This window comes from Hibiscus syriacus, unplaced genomic scaffold (assembly GCF_006381635.1).
Source record: "Hibiscus syriacus cultivar Baekdansim isolate YM2019G1 unplaced genomic scaffold, ASM638163v2 tig00112159_pilon, whole genome shotgun sequence".
NCBI classification, from domain to species: domain Eukaryota; kingdom Viridiplantae; phylum Streptophyta; class Magnoliopsida; order Malvales; family Malvaceae; genus Hibiscus; species Hibiscus syriacus.
The window spans coordinates 286,526-307,809 of NW_024063263.1; the positions used below are offsets into that span (position 1 = coordinate 286,526).

The window sequence follows — 21,284 nt, forward strand, 5'->3', positions numbered from 1 at the left end:
CATTCAAGAGCATCATCATTGGTGTCGATATATGGAACATCACTTGTTACCGACGCAATGATTTCTTCTTCAGCTCCTACGCATATTAGTTGTCCATCAACAACAAATTTTAATTTCTGATGTAATGAAGAAGGAACAGCTCCTGCTGAATGAATCCATGGCCTCCCTAATAGACAATTATATGTAGGGTGGATGTCCATCACCACAAAGTCAATATTATACACGACTGGACCAATTAACAACGGTATTTCCATTTTCCCAAGCACCTCTTTTTGAGTACCATCAAATGCTCGTACTACATTCTGATAACTCTTCATATGTGATTGATCCACAGGCATTCTTTGAAGTGTGACTAGAGGCATCAAGTTGAGAGCGGATCCATTGTCAATCAATACTCCTGGCAACACATGACCATGACAATGTGTTGTGATGTTCAAAGCTTTTACTGACCCCATTCCGCCTTCCGGTATTTCATCATCTGTGAACGTTATGTAATTGTCAGCGGCTATATGTCCCACAATTCTGTCAAGTTTATTGAGGGATATATCTTCGGGGATAAATGTTTGATTGAGGATTTTCATCAAAGCATTTCTATGTGCTTCTGAATTCATCAATAGATCAAGAATAGAAATTCTCGCTTGTTGTTTGTGTAGTTGTTCAACCACACTATACTCACTATGTTTCAAAAATTTTAAAAATTCTTGAGCTTGTTTTTCTGTCACAGGTTCATTAAATGCTGGAAGGGATTCATCCTCAAATACCTTCTAAGGTATTGCCATGGCTTTTCCTTTTGTTTTCACTTGTTCTGAAGCATTGGATGTTTCGGGAGAATAACATCTCCCACTTCTTGTAAAGAAACCGACCTCGCTCACTGCTTCAGACGTCGATGTTGTACCCAAACTCTGTATTTTCTCTTCTGTTTTATCTAGAGAAACATATCCTCCTACCATTGAAACATTGGTAGTATAATTCCAAGGTACCCTGCGGGTATCTTTATATGGAAATGGTAGAGGAGTGGTGATAACTACTTTCGGCCTTATTGGTGCAGGAATCACCGAAGATGATCTCACATTAATGATCACATGATCATTTATTCTTTGACTCGGTTTAGAATCCTCTGATGAGCAAACATCATCTTCTTTTTTCCTTGGTTCTTCTTCAAAGAATTCTATTTCTCTATTGTTCATCAATTTTTGCACCAAATCCCTAAATTTAGGACATAGTTGAATTTTATGCCCTTCCTCCTGATGATATTCACAATAACTCTTGCCTTCATTCTGCTTTGGCTTGAATTGTTGTGGAATCATACCGGCTAAAAAAAGTTGTTGGAATATCCAAACAAACGGAGATTTAATTTCAGAAATGTCAGTTTTTGCTTTCTTTCTGTTCTCTTCCTGAATTGCATTCACGTTTTTATCTCCATGATTTGGCAATGGATGATTTGATGCAGATGGTGTATTAAATTCCAACTTCCCAATGTTGATCAAATTTTGAACCACCCTTTTGAATGCTAAACAGTTTTCAATAGAATGACCCGTAATTCCTTCATGGTAAACACAGTGTGCCTTTGTATCATACCAAGGAGGGAATGGTGGTTGCATGGGAACCAAGGGATAAGGCCGTATAACATCTGCTTTTAACAGCGAATCATAGATCTCTGCATACGGTACTGGTAAAGGCGTAAAAGACAACCTTTCATTTTCCTTTCGAGATCCTCTGGACTCTGCTCGATTAGTGTTTGTTTCCTCTTTCTTAACCCTTGGCTGGGTTATTGTAACACTTTTCGATGAATCTTTGCTGTAAGAATTTGCATTGTTTACTTCATTCTCCTTTTTCCGGTATGTAGGTCTTTTGGAACTAGACCCATCATTCGATTCAATCTTGCCGCTTTTCAAGACATTTTCAATGAGTTCTCCAGAAATGACCAAATCTGCAAAATTTCTGGTTGCATTCCCCATTAGATGGTTTAAATAAGGAGCCTTTAATGTATGGACAAACATTACTGTGGCCTCTTTTTCTGACAAAGGTGGTTGAACTTGGGCCGCAGTGTCACGCCATCTCTGGGCATACTGTCTGAATGTTTCATTATTCTTTTTCTCCAAGTTTTGGAGAGTCCATCTATCAGGGACCATGTCTGTCACATGGCGGTACTGCTCTAAAAATGCTTTAGCCAAATCTTTCCAAGATCTAATGTTGGCTTTGGTCAATTGAGTATACCATTTTAAAGCCGGTCCTGTCAAACTATCCTGAAAGCAGTGAATTAACAATTTCTCGTCCTTCACATATCCTGCCATTCTGCGACAAAACATAGTAATGTGGGATGAAGGGCATGTAGTACCGTCATATTTATCAAATTCGGGAGCCTTGAACTTGATGGGAAGGATTAAGTCTGGAACCAAACTCAACTCACTAGCATCAAACCCATAGAATGATTCAGTTATTTCCACGGATTTCATTCGTTCTTCTAAGCTCTTGATCTGTCTAGTCAGTTCTTCATTTACTTTTTGTTTCTCATTCAGCTCATTCAAATCTGGGATCAAATGCTCAGTATTAAGATCCCCTATTTTCACATCTGATATAAGTGGAATTTTGCTTGAAGAGGCAGGATCCACTTGTTGATCTTCATGTGGTTTGGCTTCTTGTAATACAGATGTACGAGCATTGATTTGTATAGGTGTAGTACCAGAGTGATAAATTGGTTCTGGTGAAAAACCTAGAGGATATATGGGTTCTTGGTCGAAAGATACAGGATTTTCATGCATTTTTCCACTGATAGCCTGCCTTTTAAACATGTCCTCTATTTTCTTCATCATACTGTCTTGTGAATTTGCAATACTGGCTTCAATTTTTTCCAACTTCATTCTCATTTCTTCTTGTTCTTTATGATGCTGTTCCTCAATACGCTGTATTTTATCCTCCATAATTCTCCTAGTAGCTTGTCTAGTACCGTAGTGATGTTGTATTTCTCTTTTGGCCAGAATAACTGCGATTGAGAAATCTTTTAATATTATTATTTTTCAAATTTTAATTAATAAATTTTATCTTAATAAATAAAATAATAATTCATAGCGAAAATTATGAAATGAATGATGAATGTATGCAAAATGCATGTATGTAAAAACATTGATCCCAAAAAGTTAACTGTCATAGAACAACTTTCATTGGTATACAAAAGTTTCTTTATAATAGTTCATAACTACAGATAAGGCATAGCTTTCCTATTAAGCTCTATAATTTCTTTCATTAACCATAACACCTTCTTTCCACATCTAGAAACTGGATCAACTTGATGCTCAATTATTTTGGCTTCAACAGCTAGTTCCCCAACATATCTGGCAACTTCGCTCATTTGAACCATGGCCTCGAACACCATATTACTTCTTTCTTCACTTCTTTCTACATAGAAATTAGTTGACTTTTTCCATTGTTCATTTGTTTCTTCAAGAGTTTGCTCTAACTCAGTGATTCTGACTTGACAATTGTGTAGAATTTTTTCAAGATCTCTAATGCGTCTTCACAGTGAAGCATTTTCCTCATTACTTTCTTTGAGATCATTAGGTCCTAGACGAACCTTTTCTTGAAACAATGATTCTTCAAGTTGCAAAATGTAAGCATTAAACTCTGAGTTTTTATTTCTAGACTGATCCAAATCTTCTTCAAGTTTTGTTCGTGCTTCTTGTGTTCTTTGATTAAGCTTCTGGATTTGAACATCCTTGTTTCTGCATCTTTGCATCCAATTGCTAGCCACCTCCTGCTCTACCTCAAGTCTGGTGTTGAAATTTTTTCTTTCTAGCTCCCATTTTTCTTTTTCAATATTGGATTCTTCCATCTTTTGGTCTCTGACTTCAAGTTCGGCAATCAACTGGTTCATTTCAGATTCAAATCCCTTGAACATGCTATTTTTCTCGCCTTCAAATTTAACAAAGATGTCATTCTTCATCTCTTCTAAATCTTTGGCTCGATCTCTTTCTCTTTGCATTTCATTCATGATCTCGCGGTGTTCAGCCTTGTGTTTTATAATTCGCTCTCGTCTGTCAACCTCAAAATCTTCCATTTTTTGCTTTCCTTTTTCCAGGCTTTTGAGTAGACGGCTATTTTTTCCTTTCAGATCTTCAACTCGTCTTTTCTCGATGTTCAATTCTCTGGTCATCTGTACCGTCGATTGGCTGGATCCTGATGCTTTTCGGGATTTATATAACTCCTGGTAATTTTTCTGTAAGGCTCTGTACTCATCCTTACCTTTTTCTTTATCTTTTCTCAACATTACACATTGTGATGAAGGAAAGTCAATATCAACCCCCAACATAGCTTTATCTTGTCTCATTTGCTCTAATTCTTTCGACCAGCCTTCTCTTTCTGCTTCAAACTCAGCTCTCAGGATTTCAATCTCTGATGGAACCACCTTAATGCAATCTTCCATAGAAATATCCTCATTTTGATCTGGTAGAGGAATATTTTCGTTTTTTCTGACAGATCTCCATTCTTCATAATCAGGAGTTAACATTTCCTTTGCTGCTTTAGCTCGGATACAAAAAGTTGTTTTCCAAGCTGTAACGGCTTCCATGATGTTTCTTTTATAATTTTTGCTGTGGAATGCGAACTCAGATGACTGTAATCCAGCAGTGACAGGTACAAATTGACGACCTTCATACTGTCTTATAACCAGAAGTGGTGCATATCCAATTCCTCCCCATAATCCGAGCAGCATTATCCAGTTGTAATCTCCACATTTGTAAAAGAATTCCCTTTGGATTTGCCAAGGGGATCGCCAAACAATGTCATTGCTTTGCAGATTTCGAAAGGCATTAATCCACATATCTTTCTTAATTTCTTTCGGCCATTCCTGCTCTAGAAATTCTTTTAATGGTGAGTAATCCGTATTAAAGCGTCGGTATGAAACTTTTTCTGTCCTCCAGAAATGACTACGGATCCAAACATATAACAACTGGATACACCCTAAGAATCGTCCACCTCCTAGCTTTCTACAAGCATTTAACGATCTGAAGGTCTCTGCTAGGATTGCAGAAGCAGGATTAATCTTTTTCGGTAGCTGTTCAAACAAATCTATCACTGCAGCTTCAACATATCCCAATACTTTTGGGAAGATGACCATACCATATATACCCAGAGCAAATAGATCGAATCGTACTTTAATATCTGGATGGTTCTGAATAAGTTCTCTGATGTTGGTCCAAGCAATGCCTTCGCTTTCGCCTTTTTGTTTTGTACGGGATGCTACCCATTCTTCTCGTACCCCGACAATCTTTGCTAATTTAACTCGAAAGGGTTGAGTTTTAATTGACTTTGAATATATTCGATTCTCCAAAGCACCTTCAAGATGTAACAAAGTTGTATATTCTTCAATAGTAGGGACCAAATCCTCCTTATTGAAAGTGAAGCAATTGTACCCTGGATTCCAGAATTGAACTAGGGCTCTGAGTAATTCATCATCAATTTCAACATAGAGCAAATATGGGATATCTCCGTAAGTCTGATAAAACTGCAATTTTTTGTTTGAATCCCAACTTTCCCAAATGCTTCGCAAATCTTGCAAATCATTTCTTTTTAGTGAAACTGGAGCATAACTGGCCAAGTCAGATACATAATCATCCTGCAAACTGTCTCCTTCTTGTCTTTGTAAGTCTTCAGCCCATTGTCTTACTTCTGAGTTTAGAATTACTTGATTTGAACCCTTTTTATCCATGGATGAAGGCTTTCCAATGAGACAATTAACACAAGGATCAATGCCTTTTATCCTGTATGATGCTATGCAAACAGAAAAATAAAGAACACACAAAAAGAAAATAAATTAGTTTACATAATAAAGAAATTTAACATTTACATAAATAATTTTTTATTTAAACATGCTTTTCTAAATTTAAATAATTTAAATATACATGTAATTTAAAGAAAATAAATAAACTAGAAAGTTAGAATACATTTCTATTGTGTGTACACCTATTTTAGACAAAATTTCGGCATGACTTAGGATCGGAAGAGTTTCTAGGGTTTTCTATATGCAGGGTTTCAGATCTAAGAGTAAAGGTACCCGAATTGTCCTTGTTAGTGCCCCCTTGGGTTGCTAACCCTCAATCCTAGTCCATCACAGACTAAAGTGGATCGAGTTCAATTCGAGGGGATACATTTCTCTATGCCTGACACGGAGAATAAATTCTCACGAAGACAGAGAGCATATGAACCCCAGAAGTTACTTGCTAGGTCTGACACGGAGAATAAATTCTCACGAAGACGTCGCTTTCACTCCCACTTAAAAGGGACAACTCAATTTTAGAGCTTTATGTTATGCAATGCAAGTGTTGTGTGTGAGGAGAAATATTCAAACCTTTGACAGAAAAATAAATAATGAAATAAAATACTTGCAAAACATATAAATATTATATAAAAAATAAATAATAAATAAAAAATTCGAAAAGAAAGAATTAAAAATTAAATATATGAATTTTTAATTTTTAATTAATAGAGACAATTTATAATTGATTTTTAAAAGTTTGACCTATCCCCAGCGGAGTCGCCAAGCTGTCGTAACCGGTTTTCGTCCGGACACGAATTTTTATTTGGCGGGGAAATTGATGTGAATAAATGGTTTTGAAAATAATTTGGGAGTCGCCATCGGCCTTTTGGGTCAGGTAGGTCGAATACCTAAAAATTATCTTTTAAAAGAGTTTTTAAGAAAACATTATTTAAAAGATGAACTGATCTGCGTTTTATAACCAAAAATTCGTTCTTTTTAATAATAAAAAGGGATTCGTGGTCGGTTACGTTTAGGGAAGGATTAGCACCCCTACAACGCCCAAAATTGGTACTTTTTAATTATAAATTGTCTCTATTATTAAAATTTTAAAAATTCAAAAATATATTTAATTTATAATCCTATTATTTCAAAATTAAAAAAAATATTTATTTATTTAAAAATATCAGAAAAGAACTTCTAGGTGCCTTAAGACAGCTCTTTTCTTTGATATTGATAAATATTAATTTAAATAATATTGTTTACTTTTTATTTTTAAAATATCAGAATAGGACATCCAGTTATATTAAGACTGTCCTTTTCTTCGATATTAAAAATAAATATTTAAAAATTACTATTTATTATATATATATTTATAAAAATATTTAACAATATAAATAAATAAAAATAAAATACTACTAAAACAATATATTTAAAAACAATAAAATAAATGAAAACATATAAAATAACTGACTAAATTACAATAAAAATAAAATTAAAAATCTAATTCATAATTAATCAAAATTATAGGGATTAAATATGTTATTTCTTTATTTTTATTTATTTAGTGACTAAAACAAAATTATCTAAAATTCGGATATTAGAATAAAATAAATTAAAAATATAAATTAATGATTAAAATATTATTTATTAAAATTAAGGGGTTAAATCTGTTATTTATCCTAAATATATTATTTTAATAATAAAGACTAAAATGAATAAAAATAAAATTTCGAGATTAAATTAAAATTATTATAAATTCAATTTAGTGACTAAAATGTAAAATTTACAAGTTGGGAGGACTGCGGACGGGGTTTAACTATTCTCTAATTACGCGCATAGTCCTTCCCAAAACGACGCCGTTCGGGAAGGACTATAAAAGTCCAAAACCGGCTGGCCCGAAGGGCCAGCTATCTCATTTCTCATTTCACTCTCTCTCTCTAAACTGAGAGAGTTTTAAAACTCTCTCGCCTCTCTCTAGCTTCCCTCACCGGAGGGAAGCCGGTCACCGGACGGCAACCGTGTGCCGCCGTGATTGTCACCGCCGGCCACCGCATCCGGTGGCTGGAAAAAAAATATTTTTACACTAATAGATAGATCGGACCGTCCTAAGGACGGTTCCGGTGTTATTTCCTCCTAAAAAGCTCCCAATCGGAGCGAATCTACAAAAGTACCTTCGGTGTTTCGAAGGTTCCGGTGAGATCCGGTGGTCAAGGCTTCCTCGGTAAGTTTCTTTTCTTCCTTTTTCCTTCTTTTTTTTTGTTGCTTTGCTGCTGAGATCGTTGGTAGTATGTATATATTTTTTTTCTGTTTTGTCTCTCTCTGTCTCTGTGTTCTCTGTCTTTCCTCCTTCCTTCTCTGTCTCTGTCTCCTTTTTTTTTTCAGGTTGGGGTGGTGGCTTTTATAGCCACCACCGGTGTGGCCATCGGACCAGTCCGAAGATGGGGTCTCGGTGAGTCACCGGACTACCAGTGGTGACTCACCCCGTAGCCATGGCATGGACGGCTGGCGTTGATCTTCTGGAGTCTTCATTTGGGACGTGGCAGCGGCGGAGGCGGCGAGAAAGTGTCGGCAGCCGCGTGGAAACTGGGGCAGCGCCGCGTGGCCCTAGGGTATCAAACCCTAGGGTTTCTCTCTGGAGCCATCTGGACCGTTGGATCTTGCCAGATCCAACGGCAGCAAGCTGAGGCGGTTGGTTTAGATTAGGGTTAGGAAACCCTAACTGGAAACCCAAATGTTTAGGGTTTCTGGTTTGATTTGGACCAGTTCTGGTTTGTTTGTAACTGGGCCGGTCCAGTTGTAATTGGTCTGTAATTATTATTTATATATATATGTTTAATATATATTTAATAATAATAATAATAATGATAATAATAATAATAATAATAATAATAGTAATAATAATAATAATAATAATAATAATAATAATATTAATAATAATAATATGGATAAAAAATTAATATCTTCAGACACATTCACTCATTGTCTGGACTTCTTTGAATTGTCTTCTCTCTAATCAAGAGAGTCGAGATACCTCCACCAAACCCATGTATCAAATAATTTCCATACAAATATGTCCGTGGTATCTTTAAAATATTGTAAAAATGATCATTTTAAGGATCATTATTAGGGGTTTTAAAATAATCTGAGATAATTATAAAATAATATATGTTCATAATCTTTCTTAATTATTGACAACTCACACGTCCTACAAATACAACTGCTCGAACTCAAAATCTCAAAAGAAAATAATACTTCATTTATCCACTAAGACCACTCATCGAATTAAGAATCATCATTAAGTTGAAATTTAACCATGTGAGGCAAAGCATAATTAATCTACATCTCCCCCGGTACCAATCATATCGAAGTTCTATGGGCCAAAGTATACTATAGTCCGGGTTTTTTTTTTCTTTCCTACGAAGAGACAGAATCCCACATTGATATCAACTAGTTATTTTTCATTTCATACGTGATTTAGTTGATCAGAATCTCTTAAATCTAGTCAAGAAAGTCGTCGTCTCCGTAACGTTCATCGTCGCCGTCGTCAATCGTAGAACATATCATCCTAACGAATGCATATAAGAGTTATCAAGTCAGCAGCTGCTAAACTGGGAAGGAACATGTTTAGGTAGAGCAAGCAAGCTCTGCATTGTCGAAAAACGAAACATACCAGAATATATCGAGAAAGAGAAGAATAGTGAGGTAAGCGAGCTTCAAAAGACGTATGTTTTTCTCCCTACGAAGCAAGTGAAATACCTCGGTGACATCTACGAGATGCGCTCCCGTTTTGTAGCTGACAAGAAGAGAAAATCAGCAAATTGGCCATGAGCGTATATAATTCGAATGGTGCTAATGTTAACTACAATCATGCAATGAAGCCAATGCTAATGCTTAACAAGAATGCAATTCCTGAATCAATCCAATCTCAACTTCTCCTCACATCTCTTGTACTCTTTTCTCTCGCACGAAAATCGATTTTCCTTTACAAGTAGTGTTTGTCTCTAACCTAAGAGCAGGCTGCGAAACCGAACCGAACTCAACGAGTCACACAATAAGCTATCCATTAGCTACAATGAGGTTCACATTCCGGTGAAACATACACGAATGATTATGTTTATTGTCGCACAGTTCAAATGCTACACGATATTAAGTTATTAACTATGGCCCCAAACCAATCAGTCACATCATGTCATCATCTGCAATCCCCTGGAACTAAACAGAATAGATCAACATGACCGGAGCTTAAATCCGACCGAGAACAACGATTTTCCTCGAAATCGACTACACTAAGTTAATGATAAGGAGTCTAAGAGGATGAGAGAAACTTACAGTCTCACGCTGAAGTATGAATAGGGAGCACATAACATGAACATGACCCAATGCCCAGTTACTAGATAGAACAAACACAAAATCCCTTCTCCTATGAATTCCAGGAGGACCAAAATCTTCATTCGCGACGAATAATCGAAAGGATTGATGGAATCGAACTCTAAATCATCCAAACACATGAGCTGCAGTGAAATCATCAAGCATGTTACAATCCATTTACTAAAGATGAACAGCTAACATCACTAATGTGCCACATAATTACGTTACTCGAACTCGAATTGACCTGATAAACAATGAGAATCATAAGGGAAACGAGGATGAAGAAGGACGTAAGCCATATATAGATATCTCTCATTACTTCTCTTGTTTGGTTGATAAGAAACAAGGGGACGACACCGGTTTTGGCTGCTCCAGGTGAAGACTGCACGCTGTTTTCTGAGTTTGTAACTTGGAAAGACTTGCTAGTAAAAACCCTGTCGGGACTTTACTTTTTCTTTTTCCCGATCAAATCGAATTGGTTCATGAAACAGAAATCAATTCAAATCCCAGATTCGATCGGCTTTGAAAACACAGAATGAGAAAAAGTAGTGCAAAATATTCTAAGTAGAAAAGAATCAGGGATTTGATTTAATAGTTGAGTCCAAAACCCTAAGGATTATATTTTTTTGGATAAGTAAAATATATTCATCCAAAAGAAAAGCATCAAAGCTGCTACAAAGAACAGTCAACAACTAGATCAAACCCCAATTAGTAAACAAAAACCTATTGGCCTCATCAATCTTATGTATACAATTCCTATACAGCTTGATTTTTACAGCCTCTTTAATTCTATATACAACCGTGTCAACCGAACAAGCATGACCTCTAAAACATCTATAGTTACGCTCTTTCCAAATATAGTATAAGAAACCAGTCCAAGCCAGCTTGAGAATTTGCACTCTGAGAGATTTACCTTTCAGGTTAACAACCAACCAACTGAGGCAGTCATCCCAGCTTTGCACATCATGACGAATTCCACATGAAGCTAAAATAGTCCTCCAGACTTCCTTGGCAAAGAAACAACCTGTAAAGAGATGGTCACGAGATTCTAGATCCGAACCACACAAAACACAGTCAGTATCCGTAATCAAACCAAACCTGGCCAACCTAACCTTAGTAGGTAGCCTGTTAAGAAATACCATCCACGATATAAGGGAGAACTTGGGGATATGACCAGGGAACCAAACAATTATGTGCCAATTAATCTTCTCTCCGCGAACTCTGATGTTGTCCCAAATCCAGCTGCATGTAATGTTGCACCAGGGATTACCAGGAGTAAACAACCTCCTTGCCTCATCTCTTAACCTCAACAGCTTCCTCACAATCCAGCTGAAATGGCTTTTACAATCAACATCCCAGAAATTCACATTTTTAAAACAGTACTCACCCAACCATGCAATCCAAAGAGAGCCATTGTTAGCCAGAATATTCTTAATAAGCAGCAGGTTTTATTCCAAAGGGAAAGGTCCCTAAGTCCCAGACCACCCTCTGATTTCAGAGAACATATCTGACTCCATCCCACACGCGCTCTTCTAGCAGGGGAGTCACAACCTTTCCAGAAAAAGCGCATGCAAATTCTCTCAATGTCCTTAATGGTCCCCTTAGGGAGAACGAGCTGCCTGCTCCAATAGTTAAAGATACTAAAGAGGACAGACTTAACAAGTTGCAGTCTTCCACCAAAGCTAAGCATCTTAGAGGACCATTGACTAAGCTTTCCTTTTATTCTCTCCAAAAGAGCAACACAATCCTTGCTAGAGAGCTTACGAGTAACCAAGGGAACCCCGAGATATCGAACTGGAAGATACGCCACCCTAAATCCAGTAGCTGAGTGAATCTGATTAAGAGCACTAACATTCAAGCCACAAGCATAAAGCTCAGTCTTCATTGCATTCAACTTAAGACCAGATAAAGCATAAAATTCCTCCAAAATGCTCAGAACACCCAAAACAGATTCTAGGGAGCCATGACAGAACACTAACAAGTCATCCGCAAAGAAAAGATGAGTAAGTTAGAGTCTCTTACATTTTGGATGAAACCTGAAGATTCTTTGTTTGGCAGCAGCATTCAAGAGAGAGGAAAGAACATTCATCACAATAACAAAAAGATAAGGGATAAAGGGTCCCCCTATCTAATTCCCCTTGCTCCCTTAAAAAAACCCACCAAGTTACCATTTAAACAAACCGAGAACATAGGGGTAATAATGCAGACTTTGATCCAATTACAAAACACAAAAGGTAACCCCATGGCCTCAAGAACAGAAAGAAAGAAAGACCAATTAACAGTAGGGGTGTGCAAAATTACCCGACCCGATTGACCAGACCCGCCGACCTAAAAAAACCGGGTAATTTTCTAAAAAAAATTACCCGGCCGGGTCGGGCCCGGGTCACAAAATCTAGTTTTTCCGGTTACCCGGTTACCCGAGTACCCGGTTAGTTTTTATTTCTTTTATTTTTTTATATATAATTATATAAAATATAATGAATTATTTATATTATGGATTATTATATTTTGTATTTTGAACTTTTAAATTTTATGTTCTGATATTAGAGTATGTAATTCGAAGTTTCGAACATTTAAATTTGTGTATATATTTTTTAAAATTTATAATTTGAAAATAAAAAATTAAAAACCGGGTATCGGGTACCCGATTACCGGGTACCCGTAACATCCGGGTCGGGACACGGGCCGAGAAATCGTCGACCCGGAAGTTCCAGGTACCCGGATTTGCACACCCCTAATTAACAGAGTCAAAAGCCTTCTACAAGTCAATCTTGATTGCACATCTAGGAGAAAGACTCTTCCTAGAGTAACCTTTCACTACCTCTTGAGCTAAAAGGGTGTTATCAACAATATTCCTTCCTTTGACAAAGGCAGACTGATTATGAGAAATCATGCCAGAGAAATAAGGAGTGAGCTTATTAACAAGAATTCTAGTGATAGTTTTGTAGACCACTGAACAGCAAGAAATAGGTCTAAAATCCTTAGCCAAACATGCATTTAAGGATTTGGGGGCAAGAACTAAGGCGGTAGCATTAAAAGCAGGCAGCAAACAATAAGTTTGGAAGAAGTACCTTATAGCAGCAATGAAATCACTACCTACAATATCCCAGGCAGCTTTGAAGAAACCAGAGGTGAACCCATCAGGGCCTGGGCTTTTGTCTTTCCCTTGCCTAAACAGGGCCTTCTTAATCTCATCATCACTCACCTCCTTAATAAGGCAAGTAACAGCATCCACAGGGAGAGAATAGTTCAGTAGATTTTTCAAGTTATCAACAGAACAACCTTTTACTAATGGATCAGGAGTGCCTATGAGATTAGTGAAATAATCCACTAACTCAGCTGTCATTCCCTCAAAAGAATCAAAACTTCGCCCAACCTCATCTTTAATAATTCTGATCGTATTCTTTTTCTTGTTAGATTGGACTCTCTGGTGAAAGAACTTAGTGTTTAAATCTCCTTCCTTCAACCAATGTACTTTGGCATTCTGTCTGAAAAGATCAGATTCAGCAATCTCCAAGTCAACTAAATCAGCATGAATTCTCCTTTCTTCCTCAAGACTTCTCTGATTCGTAAGGGTAAGATTATGAATCTGCATACGCTCCAGCTCAACTCTCTTGGCTTTGACCCTACCAGAAATATCAGAGAAATATTCCAGATTGAACCCCTTGAGAAGAGGTTTGAGCCTTTTCATCTTGTTAAACAAACAACTCATGGCGGATCCATTACAGTGATTCTGCCAAGAAGCCCTGACCGTATTTAAAAATTGATCATGCCCAATCCAGCAATTAAAAAATTTGAAAGGACATGGTTTCTTGGCTAAGGCTCCCTTATGGGTCCATAGAATTCCGAGACAATGATCGGAGACACTGGGCCTTGAATTCCACAAAAGATTCTGGAAAATCCAGAAGCCATTGATCATTAATCAAAATTCTATCCAATTTACGGGCTAAGAAGGCATTCTCTTGTTTGTTTGACCAAGTGAAAAGAGGCCCAAGAAAAGGATGGTCTATAAGGTCAAGCCCCTCTAAACAATCTTGGAACTCCTTCATATCAGGAGTACAATGGACTCCCATGAATTCAAAATTAGAGCTCTCCTCAGCTTTGGATATAATGTTGAAATCACCCCCAACCAGCCAAGAAGAAGAACCAATAACATTACCAACACTATATAAATGATCCCAGAGGGCCATTCTTGAAACACCATAGTTACTGCCATAAACAACAGAGATAGTTGTGTTATGGCCATTAACAGACCCAATAATGGAAATAGCTTGATCACAACACCTCAGAGTAGAGAAAGACAAATGCTTCCTCCAAAAGATCCACAATCTGCCGCCCACAACAAAGTTGTAGTTCTCCACAAAATTCCAATCACTAAACAGAGTAGCAGTGAAACTAGCATAATTAATACTCCTAATTCGCGATTCCATTAAACAAAAAACATCAACACTATAAGATTCTAACCTCTTTAACACCTTTAACTACTTAAGAGGGTTGTTAATCCCCCTTATATTCCAGAAACTAACAATCATTAAGTTGGGATCTGTTGGGCACAGTTGACAATGCCCAAATTAGCCACAGAACTCTTAGCCTTCTCGAGATGATCTTTCTTTTTAGTTTTTATTTCATTGAGGAGAACAGCCACACCCATAGAGGCAGCACGAACTTCACGAGCTTTCCTAGGAATATCAACTACAGCCTCTATTTTACTTGAGGAGCCAAAATTTTCCTTTTTCCTTCCCTTTCTTCTTAAGAGAGTCCTGAAGAGAAGGGAACTCTCCAGAATGGATAGCTCCCAGCGGGTGTTGATCAGCACCCTTGCCCTCATCACCATGAGTCAACCCAATCACACCAGAGCCCGTCAACTTCAGAGACTCAAAAGAGGACAAATCACCAGTACCTACACTGTCATTCTCCCTAATAGCCTCCAAATTAGATTCATAAACCTCCTGCAATGCCAGTACTGTAGTTTCCATAGCTTTGCCAACCTGTAGCTCAATATTGATCCCCAATACTTTGGAATTATTAGCCCTACCAGAAGAAAAATCTGAGCTAGACATCTTAGATGTATTAGTAACCACAGAAGTCCCCGAAGCAACAACATGAATTACAGTCAAAGCAACAATATTTGCAGAATCAACAGTACTACTGTCTTTCCTCCTCCAAACTTGTAACACTTTAGGTTTCTGAGGAGGTTGCCTAGCCTCCGTACAAGAGTTAGCAAGATGTCCAAAAGTTTTACATATAGCACAACATCTAAGAAACTAAGGCACAAGAACTCTAACATTCACATAAGACCCATTCTTTAAAAGAACTTGAATAAATTCAGGAATAATAGCTCCGGCTTCAATCTCAACACAAATCTTAGCGAATTCAAGCCTCTGTCTTGAAGCCGTTATAGAATCCATGAATAAGGGTTTGCCTAGAGCACTGGCAATGTAGCTAAGCCCCTTCTGAGAGTAAAGTTCTAATGGGACATTATAGAGCTGCACCCAAATCGAGAGGAATGAAAGATCGAAGCAAAGCTTCTTCATACCAGGAGTCCAATCCCTTAAAATTAATGGTTTATTCTGTATATGCCAGGGTCCATTTTCCAGAACCCACTCCCTTAAACCAGCATCCAAGAACGAAACACGAAGAGGTTAGGGCCAGCAATACTAACCTTAACTTGCGACGGTTTCCCCCAGATTACTTCTATAATACGCTTCATAGATCCAAAGCTCGGGGAAGAACCAATAAACTGCCCTACCAGAGCGTGGTTCCAATCCACAATTCCTTCATCGATCACCTCAGGCGGGGGATTAACAGTGACCACACCATCCCGTAGCTCAGGGGGAAAGAAATCAAGCGACTGATTCTTTGAACCCCCAAACAAATTCTTCCAATCTAGGTTAATAGAGTCCGATTCCATACAATAATCCAGCAAAAAAAGAGACCAGAAGACCACCACAAAGCAAGAACAAAGCAAGAATTAGAAGAAAAGAGGAAAAATTGAGAGGCCATTAGACCTGCTAACGTACGCCCATAGAGCCCCCATTCCCAAGGATTATATTATATTCGGCGGTTACGTACATTCCACATTGGGCTCGTTTAGCCTGTTTCTTCGCGTTTATTATTTACGAACATATTCGTTTAATATTAACGAACTTGTTTATTTAATATTTACTAATATGTTCGATAGCCGACACTCTCTTCTTAACATTTTACTTTGTGTTTAATTCGTCTAACATTTACGAACATATTCGTTTAATAGTAACGAACATATTTGTTTAATGTTCAAGAATATATTCGGTAACCAACGCTCTCTTCTTAACATTTTATTTGCAAACCAAAAACAATAGTGAAATTATACAAATCTCCTTAGGTTTCACACTTTAAATTCCAAAGTTTACCTAGTCTTTACCTTCACCAATATTTAAAATATACAAAAAGAAAAGAAAAAGAAAACCAAATAAACGAGCTTATAAGCGAGTCGATAAATGAACTTATAGACGAAGTATTAAACGAGTTTGTTTGTGAATATAAAAGAACCAAGCATAACTCAATTCGTGTTCGTTTATTAAATGAACATGGAAATTTTATTCATACTCGTTTATTTAGCTTAATAAACAAACATAAACGAACGTTATACGAACAATTTGTCGAACACCATGTTCATTTATATCCATAAACACAAGCATGCATAGATATACCGAGGGGAGATTATACGAATTTAAAAATACTTTCTGGAGTAACAACTTATATATAGATAAATAAAATTTTAGAACGAGCATCGATAATAAAATAGATAATTATAAAAAAAGATTTAATAATAGTTAACCTTTAAATATTATATCTTAATCAAATAAAAATGAAAGTGATCAAATCTTAATTAAATAAAAATAAAAATGATCAAATATTATATTTTTTAAAATTTAATAAAAATATTTAAATAAAAACGATAAATCATATAGTTTACCAAGAAAATTTAAATTTCATGACCATAAACAAGACATTCACATGACTTTGCTCTTTGCCTCTTCTTTTTTCACTTAATCATTTCATTACTATTATTTTTTGTTAGTTTAAGTGGTAATAAGATAGTATTTATTCAAAAGATTTTCAACCAATTGATAATAAATGTTCAAATATTACTAAAAACGTCATATTCGAATTTAAGAACTTTAAAAACAACAATAACCCATTTAACCATTTAAATCGACCGATTCGTAGCATTTAATTTTTTTATATGAACAACTCGTAAATATTAGAGGTCTCCTATCCCTATGACTTATGATAGTCACCCATTGTGAAAGATGAATTAAACCCCTACCCTACACATCATTTATAAATACATAATTTGTTTTCGATGCTTAGTAAATAATTGCTACTTGTAAACACCATTTATTATTATTATTATTTGTTTTTTATCATTATTTTATTATGAAAAATAAAGATTAAAAAATGTAGCAGTTGGAGTTATTAATACCCCAACCCCCATGTATCAAACACGCTCCCTCTTCTCCAAAATTTTTGGAATGAAAATCAGATTTCTTGGACTTTGTTTTTCTCGGCATTTTTGGGCTTTCTTTTTTTTCCTTTTTCATTCTTTTTGCTTTTGGTTTTCGTGGATTCATGCATTGCAGGTGGTGTGGCCACCGTTGAGCGGTGGCCGACGTGTGAGAGAGGTCGGTTCGTGGCCTAGCAACGCCGGTTGTGGGTGGCCAGAGGTGAGCGCGTGGGGGTCCTTGATGGGGGCTTTAGTTAAAAGAGAAAGAACGAGAGAGAGGAGCTTGATCTTTTTGACCTTTGCTTTAGCTTCCCTCGGCTGACTCAGTCGCCGATCGGAGCAGGGGTTGGTCACCAAGGTGGTGGCCGGTGTTGAGGGTTGGTTTCAGGCCTCTCGGCGTGGGGAGAGAAAGAACGAGAGAGAGAGTTTGAACGGGGAGGGGGAAAGAGTTCGGCCGATCTTCCTCCGGTATCGGTCTAGGTCTAGGTCGCCGGTGGGTATAGGTCGGTCACTGTCCTGGTGGTCGACGTGGGAGGGCCGCGTTGAGTTTGTGAAGCTTGCAAGCTTCTGGGCAGTTAACGTGAAAGGGGTGGATATTTTGGTTGTATGAGAAAAGGGTAAATCACGTTAGGTCCTCCCTGTTTAGGGTCAAGTTTATGTTTTAGTCATTAGTTTTAGGGTCATATCACAGGCTAGGTCCTCCCAGTTTCAGCGTGTTTTACGTTTTGACACTATAAGGGTAAAATCATTTTTAAGCTCCCAATATTTTAAATTCTTTTTCACTCTGGTCATTTACTTTGTTATTTGTTTCGAATATGCATATTGATTTTATTAACCTTCGATTTGGTCATTGTTTTTGCTATTTTATTCGTTATAATTTAGCTGATTTTTTATTATTTGTTGCATTTTGACCACTAAACCTTTCATTTCTGATTTATTGTAATTTTATTATTCTATTTTGTTTTATTTTAATTTAGTCACTGTTAGTTGCTGATTTAGCCACTGTTATTTTAATTTTTACATTTTGGTCATTATTAATTTCTGATTTAACTACTAGCTTTTATTTTCTTGCATTTTAGTCAATGTAATTAGATTTTATTGCAATTAGGTCATTGTAATTATTTTATTTTTATTGTTTTTTGTTTTTACTATTTTTATTATTTGTTGTTTTAATTATTTTTTTAGTTCATTGATTTTAATAATTATTAGGGCTTAAATTTATAGATTAATCCTTTAAACTTTAAGATTTATAGGCTCAGATCCTTAAGTTTTAGATTTTTACATTTAGATCTCATAATTGTAGTTCTTTTATTTTAATCCTTTGACTATTTAGTCCCCAAGCTTAATTAGAACTTTATCATTTACATAATCAAATAGGATTAATATTAGAGCCTACATTTTTAGGTTTGAGCCCCTAGGTTCCTTAATTTTCATAATTTGACACCTTAAATTAGAAAAAGCCTTAATTTAGAAAAAACCTTAATTTACCTTAGATTAATTAGGATTGAATAAAATTTTATTTGATTGCATTTTATTTTAACTCTAAGGCACTGCTAACTTATTTAAGGAATTAATAGTATATCTCCCGCAATCATGCTCAGGGGTGACTACTGGTAATTCCCTAAATAGGTCGATATCCTTTTCAAAATCGCATCATGTTTTTCTAAAAATGAGACAATGTTCGGTTATTAGGAACACTAGCTGATCTCCCGCATTTACGCTCAGAGGCGAATGCTATCAGTCTCGATAGACGAATACCCTTTTCAACTTTGCATCCCTAATGATTTTTAAATTAAATAAAGATCGAACTCAAAATTTTTGATTTTAAATATAGGGTAATTAACTAGGTTCCAATTTTTGGACGCTTGTGGATGTGCTAATCCTTCCCCACGCATAACCGACTCCCGAAACAAAAGCAATTCAAAAGTTGAGTGATTAAATTAAAAAAAATTAAAGTTCAGTAACCAAAATAGGAGTGAGAAGATAGTTGAGTGATGAATGATATAGTTTTCCTTAAAATTTAATTAATAAATTTTGTGTAATATTAAAGGGCAAAGTATACAAAAGGTCCCTTAACTATATGATGTTGCTTTATTAAGTCCCTTAACTAGGGATGGGCATCTAACCCAAACCCGACGGATTCCGACCCGACCCGACCCGATTGGGTCGGAGTTTTCTAAAAAAAATTGGGGTCGGGTTCGGGTTTAGGGTGAAAAAAATCCGACCCGACCCGACCCGGAAAAAATATATAATTTTATCCTATATAATTAGGAATAATTACAATAATACCCCTCTATATATTATTTTTTTCAATTTAATCACTGTTTTTATTGAATAAAAATATTTTTTTTATTATTTCGGGTCGGGTAGGTCGGGTCGGATTTTTTAAACTATCTGTCGGGTCGGGTGAAAAACTAATTTTTTCGGGTCGGGTCACGGGTGGAGATCCCCTTCTTCTCGGGTCGGGTCGGGTGGACCAAAAACCCGACCCATGCCCATCCCTACCCTTAACTATATGATGTTGCTTTATTAAGTCCCTTAACTATATTCACAGTTACAAAGTAATCCACTAATTATAGGGTGTTGTTTTGTTAAGTTCTCATACTATTAAAAGTTACAATATGGTCACCGACTATTCATATGTTTCAAATCATATTTTAATGATGTCTACCGACACTGTCATTGCTTTCGAGCACTAACTTGGCACGATGTTTCCGACACTAATTCGATGGCATAATGCAAACGAAGAGTCAATCCACAAAATACAGTTCAAATGATTTTGAGATAAGATTTTATCATATCTCAACCAATAGGTTAACATCCAATATAAACAACCACCAATTTTTAACAAAAAAAATGATGAGTTTAGAATATATGAATAGTTGAGTGATCATTTTGTAATTTTTATTCTTTTAGCCGTCGGAGACTCAACAAAACAATACCCTATAGTTGATAGATTATTTTGAGTGATCATTTTGTAATTTTTATTCTTTTAGCCGTCGGAGAATGAACAAAGCAATATCCTATAGTTGATAGATTATTTTTAGTGATCATTTTGTAATTTTTATTCTTTTAGCCGTCGGAGAATGAACAAAGCAATATCCTATAGTTGATAGATTATTTTGTAATATGCGCACTTGGGTGGGGTATTCTAAATTTTACCTGATCAGCCATAATAGTGATCGATATGCTCCATTTATAGCTTTAAACATTATGCACTTTTCAGCATTGCTGTCCTGTTACAAGCTATTTTCTGCTGGCGGTTGGCATATCGAGTCTTATGTAGATTTACTTCCCTTTTCTCGTTAGCTCCATTAATCCGCCACTCGTAGCATTGGTCCGACAATGACACACTTTCAGGATGCATAAATGCATATCTCACCATTGATGCAATGGACTATGAACTATGAACATTTGTGCAATAAGTTCATCTTTTTGTGAAACTCAGGTATTTGGACTAGAGAAGGAAGTTCTGGTTCATCCTCGCCTATTCTGAAGAAGATTTAAAACGAATGACGGCCCTTCGAGGTTTCGAATATCCAACGAGGCCCGACTGGGAGCTGCCCCTGCGGCATTATCAAGGGAACAAGAGCAAAGCTATCAAGTTCCAATCGCTCATAAAAAGAAAAATCTGGGTTGCATCTTATGTACATGTATTTGTGTCCTTGTGATTTT

At 36.4% G+C, this 21,284-nt stretch overlaps 1 protein-coding gene across 1 annotated transcript; it reads right to left on the minus strand.

Moving 5' to 3' along the window:
* Nucleotides 1–9,250: 9,250 nt before the first annotated feature.
* Nucleotides 9,251–10,436, minus strand: LOC120175164 (protein cornichon homolog 4-like). Its single transcript, XM_039181856.1, has 4 exons — nucleotides 10,365–10,436; nucleotides 10,082–10,263; nucleotides 9,423–9,545; nucleotides 9,251–9,317 (listed from the first exon to the last, which is right to left on the minus strand). Exons 1-4 carry the CDS (start codon nucleotides 10,434–10,436, stop codon nucleotides 9,251–9,253), a joined length of 444 nt encoding a protein of 147 aa, XP_039037787.1.
* Nucleotides 10,437–21,284: the final 10,848 nt, after the last annotated feature.